Consider the following 10,597-nt stretch of genomic DNA (forward strand, 5'->3'; position numbering starts at 1 on the left):
CCTCGTTTTGAGCACTACTTCTAATTCTTCTAGCATTTTGGGATTTCCTTAGTAAATTGGTCCTTAGGCAAACCACGTAACTAGGATCCATAATTTCCATAGTGGGTGGAGTTAGACCATTAAAATTTCCTTGTGCTAATATTATCACCAGGCAATAATACGACTAAACAAATTATTCTTCCAGTAAAAATTTTGCTCAAAAATTTATAAACCATGTCAAACACTAGAGTTACATAAATCTTTTTTTTTCTCAATGCTATTTGTACCCATAGCGTTATCGATTTTTCCTATTGTTTGCATTCTTGTATTTTATTTTCCCTTCATTGAGATCTTCTTTGCTCTGATACCATGTTAAGATATTAGACTTATCTATTAAATTTATTCTTATCTAAATTTTTGTCGTGTTATAAGAAATATGTATGCAATGAAATGCGGAGGTGAATGCCAATAATAAACAGAGTAAAAACTGATATATATTTCTAGCAGATTATCTATGCTCACTAAGACCCAATTTAATTTAAGTATGGTTTCACCATGACTTAGAATGGTCAATCTCTATAGAAGATATGGAAGACTTGAATAAATTATGTGTTCGATAACGATGATTAAATAGTTTTAAGGGGAGTCACATCCCCGATGGGGAGCAACTCCACTGTGGGGTCACGTCCCATCGATGACATGGCTCCCGATGTTGCTATTATTATTAACAAGCAAACTAACTAATATGCCCGACAACAAGTCAATAGCAAGTAGTCGATTAGAGATGAGTTAATTCAATCGGACTTTCCATATATCTATTATTGTTATTGTATAGTGTTTGATCTGTGTGTGTGTGATAAATACATATATATCAAATACATACTAATATATTAAACACTAATACCAACAATAATATATTGAAATATATTGTACAATTATGTTCAATAATTATTTTTATCCTAATTGAACTAACTCATTAACACCCCCTTTAGAATAATTTCTCCTAAAGTTGAAATAGAAAAGTCTTTTTTAGTGCCACATAAGGGTCTTCCTAATTTAGATTTCTCTTCCTGTAGAACCTTTAACTTTTTGGAGCAAAGTAACATGCAGCCACTTTATTTGTTACCTCATTATCTACTATTTTCAGCCATATAAACTGCTTGCTTGCATCCTTTTATTCCACTTTTTTTGTTCCATCCATGTTTCTCCTATTATGGTCGTAATCCCTCCATGCTCTCTCTTGTCTCTATCCTTTCATTCCCAGAGAGGTTTTGTTGTGCCCTTCAAAGTCCGAAAGTTATCAAACATCATATTCAAGTGTTTTTTGTAAGGAAAATAATCTCTTCCCCTTCTACTATGGGCTCTAACCACGGTCCTCTCCTCCATGTGTATACAATTCTAGCTTACTATATGTAAAAACTACTATGGATCTTCAAATCCTTATTTCATGAGTGATAATCATTTCTAAATTGAGCTTTTCAATTTTTCAGCCATGCCCAATTACTGTTACCTACATCTCTTGCTGACTTAACTTTCTCTTACTCCTCCCTTTATTCTTCTTCCAGGGAAATAACAAGTCATGCAAGTAAATATAAGTGAATCTAGGCAACCCTTTATTCTTAAAGATCACCTCTTGTCCTCCATGTTTCTTAGAACAAATCTTACATGCCTACTCTTTGAAATACCCAATTCAGGATCGATCTCAATCTATCCTTCAACTTTTATACGCCTTTGATGCAACGTAAACTAGACATGGTTAAAAAAAAATGTGTTCTCTAAGTCTTGGCCAATGCACATGGATAGCACTTGAAACAGCATAAGAATCACTTAAGTCTATAAAATATCTCAGAAAGCCAAACCAAGGTACAACCAATTGGCAATTAATCAATACAATATCTCCAAATCCCTATTTCGTGTGTGATAGACATTCCTAATCTGAGCTTTTCGATTTTTCAGCCGTGCACACTTACCTTCGTCTCTTGCTGATTTCACTTTCTCTCATTCCTCCCTTCATTCTTCTTCTAGGCGAATGTCAAGTCATGCAACTATAAGTGCCTCTAAGAAACACTTCATTCTTAAAGATCACATTCTTGTCATCCGGTACTTATATGTACTTGCATGACTTCTTGTCATCCGGTACTTATATGTACTTGCATGACTTGACATTCACCCAAAAGAAGAATGAAAGAAGGAATTAGAGAAAGTGAAATCAGCAACAAAAGAAGGTAAAGTGTGTATGGCTGAAAAATCAAAAAGCTCAAATTAGGAATGTCTATCGCAAGCAAAATAGGGATTTGGAGATATTGTATCGATTAATCTCTAGTTGATTGTACCCAAGCTTGGCTTTTCGAGATATTGTATAGACTTAATTAAGTAACTCTTATGTCATTTCAAGCACTATCCATGTGCATTAGCTAAGGCTTAGAGAATACAAAAAAAATTTAACCATGTCTAGTATGTTGCATCAAAGGGGTATAAATTTTAAGGATAGATTGAGATTCCAAGGTACAATCAACAAGCAATTAATCAATACAATATCTACAAATCCCTATTTCGTGTGTGATAGAACTGGCAATTAATCAATACAATATCTCCAAATCCCTCTTTCGTGTGTGGTAGACGTTGCTAATTTGAGCTTTTTGATTTTCCAGCCATGCCAACTTACTTTCATCTGTTGCTGATTTCACTTTCTCTCATTCCTCCCTCCATTCTTCTTTTGGGTGAATGTCAAGTCATGCAAGTAAATATAAGTGCCTCTAAGAAACCCTTAATTCTTAAAGATCACCTTCTTGTCCTCCATGTTTCTTAGAACAAATCTTACATGCCCATTCTTTGAACTACCAATTCAGGATCGAATCTCTTTCAATCTATCCTTCAAACTTTATATCCCTTTGATGCAAACTACCTTCATCTCTTGCTGATTTCACTTTCTCTCTTTCCTCCGTTCATTCTTCTTCTGGGCGAATATCAAGTCATGCAAGTAAATATAAGTGCCTCTAAGAAACCCTCTATTCTTAAAGATCGCCTTCTTGTCCTCCATGTTTCTTAGAACAAATCGTACATGCCTATTCTTTGAACTATTAATTCAGGATCAAATCTCTTTCAATCTATCCTTCAAATTTTATATCCCTTTGATGCAACCGAAACCAGACATGGCTAAATTTTTATAGATTCTCTAATTCTTAACCGATGCACATGGATAGTGCTTCAAACGGCATAACAGTCACTTCATTGAGGCTATACAATATCTCGGAAAGCCAAGGTATGGTCAACTTACCATCAATCAATACCGCTACAATATTGGTAGACTCAATAACATTAAAAATGTTCAATAATTCATTAGCAACACGAAGCGGGCCGCTGGCAACAGAAACCCTGCTTCGACTCAGTCAATAAGTAGCGTATATATTTATAAAAAGTCACAGCAATTACCTGAAGAAGGAAGTCCTTGCTTCCATTTAAGGATGGTTCTTGCCCAGGAAAGTACGGATACTGAGAGGCAGCCTGCCAATTGACAAAAATAATTCCAAATGTTAACTTTATTCAAACAGGAAGCTATCGTCTGAAATGATAACCACTCATCTAAAGACTAGGAGAACTGATCCGAAACATCATTTCAATCTTTTTTCTGCGCATTTTCTTATTTCTTGAATCTTGATTTCCAATTTCTCAGCTTAAAACACTACAACCTATGAATATATTGAAAATGAAGAATGTGGACTGACCTCCTCTGGGGAAGCCCAAACATGCAAATGAGAATCTATGACTCTGGGCTTAGACGCCATTGCTCTGGTCTCCACTGTTCTTCTACTCGTGTGACCGAATCGAGAAATGTGAGGGTAATTCTAGCCTTAACCATGTCATAATTTATATAATCAATCTGATAAGAGCAAATAAGTTTACCTTGTGAAGAAGCAAAGACGCTTAGCCAAAAGAGGTGGAGGGTTGAAATGGAAGGAAGAGCAGTGAGCGAAAAGAGCTCCCTGCATCTTTAAACCCAATCCTCTTTCATGCATGTGTGGAAGAATTTTAGCAAAACTTTTAATATATAAGATCCAATATTTCTTTTAACTAAAAACATATGTTGAGCTTTAATATCATGACCGTTATGACGATCTATAGGCCTGGACCACGCCAGCGTTGGCTCAACCAAATAAATGCACTACCTAAGATGTGGTAGAATGAGATTTGAAAGATGGATTTTATCATTAGCAATTGAATTTCATGTCATCAAAACTATTAAACTATTGCACTATTGCACTTGAATTTTTTTCCTTTTTCTTATTAGTATGTGTGACTAAAGTTTTCGATTGATTTTATTGCATTATTTTGTTTGTTGAAACTCATAGCCTTATGAAATATATTGTCCAACACTATAGTTTTAGAGATATTTTCAAATTAATATGACATTATTTATATAAATTACTTTTACATTATTGGTGGTTGTTATTTTTTCGAAAGGTCTTTTCTTTTTCATAGAAATATTAGCTAAAATGTTTAGGGCATTACAACTGTCATTTTGTAGAAAGGTTGTGTGTCTCATTTTATATTTCTCCAGCCATGTAAAGGTTGTAGAAGAAGGCAACTTGTCGACTAAAGCTTGTTTGCATGCATTGAGGTAGAGGTAAATTGAAGAGTTTGGTACATAAATTCCTATGGCAACAGTAACTTAAAATGCAAACACATTTTCAAGTACTCTCGAAAAAGTAATTTGTAGCTTGAAGATCTTAATATGGTATGTATTATTACTTTATTTTCTATTATATTATTTAGTAAATCTGAAATGTACTTAGAATCATATCTATGAGTTCATAATTTGTCGATGAATTTTAAATTTTCTTTACATACTCTTGATTGATTTTATCCCCACTAATCTTATGCTTGATCTGCTTCTCATTCTTGGAGATTTGTCCATAAGCTAGATAATAATAATAAAATTGCAATAGTTTAAGGTCTTTTTGCTATTCAATTTCTTGGGCTTCAGAAACTTTGTTGCAGTCACCTTTGAAACATTGGTCAAGTCATTAATCGGAATCTTGTCATTGTCATTAATGGAATCGCCACTTCCATTTGTGAGAATTTGGGAGCTGACGGTCCCATTGATAGGAACCTCATGCCCATTGAAAGGTAACTCAGAGCAAGTGATCGAAAACTTGCAACCATTTTTCAAGATCCTGGATAATTACACAAATATGTATGTGGGGTAAAGGCAATAAGGCTTCTTATGGTCTCTACCTTAAATGGGTTATCAGACTTTAGAAATTTTCCCTAGCTTAAGGAACTACCCATTATTCATGCTTAATCAACACAAAATGCATTGACTCCCCTTGTGGAAAGGGGCATGTATGCATATGTCTTTTTGGGTATGAAGGAAGTGGTTATTTCAATGGCACACATTGTACAAGTATAAACCTCCACACCTTTCCTACTTATTAAAGTAACCAATATCATGTTTTTTTCTTTCTCAAAGATGAGTGCAGAATTAAAGAATGGAATAGATGTGTTGGAGCAAAAGGAGAAGGAGTATGAGTAAATAAAAATCACTTCATATTTAGAACTTAGTGATTTTTTAATTCATATTATGAATAAATGTAAATCTATCCAGTTCCTACAAAATTGACTTTAATCATTTTAAAAGGTTGAAATTTTGATTTCTATTTCAATAAGATTAATCTTTTAGGATACAATACTTTAGTTTCATAGGAATTTGATAGTTCAATTAATAAAAAATGTTAATGGGGACATAACTAAGTAGAAATTTTGAACTCCCTTTACAACTAGTTTTATGTATCACCTCTTCTAACTTATCAAATGTATATTCCAAACAAATTTAGAGAGCAGGCAATTCTGTTTGATGTTCATATCACTACCAAAAAAATGGGCATTCTATAGGTTACCCTATTTTTAATCTTGATTTGTTCATAAAGCTTACAAATTCATAATTTATCCTAAGGTACCCTTTCACATACCTGATTGCACCCACTATTTCCAAGCAAAGAAAAACTATATAAAAATTGGACAAACCTTCTTTAAGCTTATGTGAAGAGTTTGTAAAAGTGTCCACATTCAATTACTCCAAAATGTATTATATCGTATTGTTTACACATTCTTTTTCAATTTCCTACACTTTTTCCTACTCCATCATAGGCAAGGACTCGAGCTTCTCGCAACCCTTGTTTCACTATAAAAATTGATTATTCTAATTTTTTCAATAAATAAATTGGTCAATTGATAACTTTGATAAATGAATATTTAATTGGGGAATTAAGTTTTAAGGCATCTCTTATAAAAAAAATATCTTAGTATATGGTTTTATATTTCTATGACCAATCACTAAAAAAAGGGAGATAACAACTTCATAATTTTTTGGTGACTTATTGTTTCATAGTTTGACTTCATTTGTTATTGAAATTGAATTATTATGAATGATCCTACTAATGATAAATTCTTGCTAAGTGTAAGGCCCAACACCATAAAGGATGAGGTTAGGATTGCATTTGTGTATTGTCTTAAAATGGAAACACTCTTCATTTAAGACCTTTTAACTCATGCATGTTTAGTGACCTCATTGACCCTAGATGGAGTTGTGCTCAATCGACTCTTTCTCCTATTTTGTTTCATTACTTGCATTTTTATCTGTGTTTTTTCTGAGACATCAGAGTTGGCTCCTTGTGGGCCAACCTTGGAATAGGTCAAACTATTCTGAAATAGTGCAACCAAGTCTACCTATCTCAAAGACTTTAGGTCTAAGGGCCAATTTAGTCTTGATGTTACAAATTTGAAAATCAAGTGTCTTGGTCAGCTTTCTTTATTTTTAGGCCTAAAAACTAATATAAAAGGAATCCTGAGCACCTCATTTTCATGTTCATGAGACATCACTAGAGATCCAAGGATATCCACTTTACATTCAAGCATTTCAAGGCATTTTCAAGCACTCAAGCAAGCAAAATTTTATCCAACATTCAAGGCTTTCAAGATTCAAGGATCCTTTGTGAATGATTCCTCTTTAAGATCTAACATTTTTTGGGTCATCAAGGGAGGAGATCTACATTGAGAAATTCATCATCTTATTCAATGATGCACATTTGCATCCGTAGCTCCATGATGTGGTTTTGGTAGATACATTGCATTTGTGGAGATTTCCTACATCCTTCATTATAAATTCAACATTGACAATGCACAAGCATTGTAAAATCCTTGTTGACAAGGGTTTCTTCAAGCAAGGTGAATATTTAAATTTGTCATATGTCCTTTCATATTTTACATCTCAATTTTAAGGTTGATCCCTCAATCTAGGGCTTGATCAAGGCAAATCCTTGTCAAACCAAAATAAAAAACAATTTTTACTTTGTGTAGAAGTAGTATATCCAAATTACAACATAATTAAACTTCCTCCTATCCATCCTATTGACCCCAATAAACCAACTCTAGGTCATTTGATCAAAATGTTTTTTTTCAATACCATCATTAGCCTGGTTATGACACTCAAAAGTTTTATGCTTTGAAGAATGCTATCCAAGACCTTATTGATTCCAAAGCTACATTTTTTATGCCAAGGTTGATAGTATGAATAAATATGTTGCACCTTCTAATCACAATTTGCAAAATTACACCAACCCCTTGCCTTCACATTCAACAAATGCAAGTAATCAACCTTCTTCTCCCATTACTAATATCAATTATGATTACAAGGTAGAAGGAGCTAATCATGTGGTCAATCATATTGACTTTCAACCTCAACCTTCAGTTTTACCTTCACCTGAACGTAAACTTTTACTTTCTATCACCTTAGATCATTTTGATATGTTTGAAACACCTAATGGTCCTCCCTATATTACTGCTAGGGTTTCCCATATCTCTTATTGTGGTGTTTTGATTAATCCTTCTTCCTCTGTGAATGTTATCACTGAAGAGTTTTTTTTAATAAATAGTGGCATACAAATACTTTTGATACATCCAATGTTTGGATTCAAACTTGTGATGTTATCCTTTATCACCCTCAAGGTTCTATCAATATTTGTGTGACCCTTTCTGATAAGGTTGTGCATACTACCTTTTTTGTGATTCCTTCTTCCAATTAATTTCAAGTTAATCTTGGTATTTTGTGACTCTTTTCCATGTAATTTGTTGCTTCTCCTATTCATAAGTTCGTTAAACTTACCCATAATGGATAAATTGTCACCATTACTCATTATCTTAATAAATCCTCATTTCCTTAAGGTTGTGATGAGATATATTTCTATTGGTCACTCTCCCCTAAAAACCACCTTCTCGTCTCAATCATCTTTATCAATCCTTTCAACAATATAAGTTAGATAATATTCTTGAGATTATCCTACCTAAGGTTGGTCCTCATGTTGTTGTCTTGCCTACCCCACCTATTCCTCAACCCATATTTGGAATGTATGTTAGTTGATCTTATCCTTCAATATCTCATAAAACCATTCATAACCAACATGCTCATAAGAATTGCAAGAACCATCAAGAAAAAGCCAAGGCTTATGCTCTTGCTTCTCAAATTGTGTCTTTCTCAACCTTTTCCTTCCTTAGATCAACCCATGATTGAGCCTTTGGAGGAAGTTAATCATACTAATAACATGAAAATGGATAAGGATGATGATTTTGTTTGTATTTTCAATTCTATTAATCTTGATATGGAAGATACTCTTAAAGATGATATTGACTCTAACACACATGTTAGTCATGATGATTATGGAAATATTGACTTGGATTATGATTTTCTTAAAATTCTTTCTAAACACTTAAAACTCATTCCTAGTACCGAGCATAGTCGCTCCCACTAGAGTCCTTTCTTGGATTTGGTTGTGGTTCCTATTATGTTATATGTTGTTCCTCTTACGAGTTTCCCACCTTTCCCTAATGATACAAACCGAGATGAGGGTGTGGGGTAGGGGGAGGGGACATGCTTGAAGTGGACTTCTCTAGCATAGTATTCTTTGTTCATGTTCTACTCTTTGTTATATACTTTTTCTAGATTTCATTAAATGATTCTTGTTGCTCCATTAGTGCAGGATGATAAAGTAATTGAACGCATCAACCACATTCTTCTATTTGTATCTTTCTTCTCCTAAGTATTGTTATATTTTATATATTATTGTTCATGCATATGCCCTTATGTAGTGATCTTGGATTTTTGTGACATCATAGCACCGATTCTTTTTGGTCTTCATGTTGTCGACCCAAAAAGACTCTTCTTTGTATCTCTCACATGTTTTTTCCTCCAATGTGTTGTAGTTCTACTTTCTTTTGAGAATTATGATATTCCATGCTTGATATAATATTACATATGATCATATGATCATACTAAGCTAAAAGTTAGTAGATTCCTTTTGTGCTCTCTTTTTGTCATTTTTCTTTGAAGTATTCTCTCTTGGGGGCATTTAATAGTGAAAACATTTCTAGTGGATGTGTGTGTGATTCTGTTAAAGTTATTTCTCTTATTAAGGAATTTGTAATATTTAATGTGGGGGCATACACTCTGCTCACTTATGCCTGCACACAAACACACACTTTGACAATTGGATTCCCTTGTCAAACTATTAATAGTTCAAGAGGCTTGATCCTTGTTGTTCTATTTGGATCTTTCTTTGAACTATTAATAGTCTAGGAAGCCCGATCCTTGATTTTGATCCCTCTTTGGATTACTAAAAGTTTGAGAGGTCTAACCATTTTTTATAATCCTTCTTTGGACTATTGATAGTCTAGCAAGCATGATCTTGTTTGTTTTACCTCAAGGACATGCACATCCTTATGCCTATGTAATTTTTTATTCTTCTTTTGGGACATGGAGCCCTTGAGAATGAATTTTTTTTATGGATTTACTAGCATGTCACACACACTTTCTAGACCATTCAACACCATCTTTTGTAGCAACGCATCTTTTTTCTATAATTCATAATAAGGAACACAAACATTATTGCACACATTAGCTACACTTTTTCTCTTATTAGCGACACCTCTCTTGTTGTGATTCTAGATACGATGAAGACACATGTCTCTTGGAGGATTGATAGTTTCTTCCTATCCTTACATGATGAGATCAAAATTTTCTTCTGATCTACTTTACCATGAGTTTAAGGCAAATCATACTCTCACTAATGTAGGGGCTAAATGTACAATCTTAAAATGGAAGCACCAATCACTTAATATCTTTTAGCTCTTGCCTCTTTAGTGACTTCACAATGCATGGATTGATTTGTACTCAATCAACTCTTTCTTCTATATGTTACATCCAAAATTTTGACCTAATTTAAATTTATTTATAATCATTGAATTTAATGGATTTTCTTTCATAATCATGTGAAAAGGGTAGTTAAATATATTTGTTGTATTCATTATGTTAACTGATTAATGAAGATGGTTGTTATCCATTGTTTGTCATGTGATGATTAGCAGTTGCTTGATTTTGGAATTATGGTTAATAATTAAATCATTTATCTATATTAAATGTTATTATGGAATAATTATGGAACTTTTTATTGTCATGGAAATGTTGCACAAGTGATTGCAAGAGAAGATGAAGGGGAGAAGCATTATTAAACGAGATCAACAAAATGGGATACCAGTGTATTCCAATTATCAGGTTGATAGGTATGAC

At 33.5% G+C, this 10,597-nt stretch overlaps 1 protein-coding gene across 1 annotated transcript in view; it reads right to left on the reverse strand.

Moving 5' to 3' along the window:
- LOC149562989 (uncharacterized) overlaps positions 1-3,999 on the reverse strand; it is a 175,567-nt gene extending 171,568 nt beyond the window's left edge. The window contains exons 1-3 of the mRNA XM_089826430.1: positions 3,883-3,999; positions 3,705-3,786; positions 3,412-3,483 (exon numbers count right to left, since the gene is read on the reverse strand). Coding sequence (XP_089682556.1) covers positions 3,412-3,483; positions 3,705-3,786; positions 3,883-3,995 — 267 coding nt within the window. The 5' untranslated portion in view covers positions 3,996-3,999. The remainder of the gene's footprint in view (positions 1-3,411; positions 3,484-3,704; positions 3,787-3,882) is intronic.
- Between the last annotated feature and the right edge of the window lie 6,598 nt (positions 4,000-10,597).

Source organism: Cupressus sempervirens, chromosome 4, assembly GCF_028749045.1.
Source record: "Cupressus sempervirens isolate cs-2001-9-10 chromosome 4, ASM2874904v1, whole genome shotgun sequence".
NCBI lineage: Eukaryota > Viridiplantae > Streptophyta > Pinopsida > Cupressales > Cupressaceae > Cupressus > Cupressus sempervirens.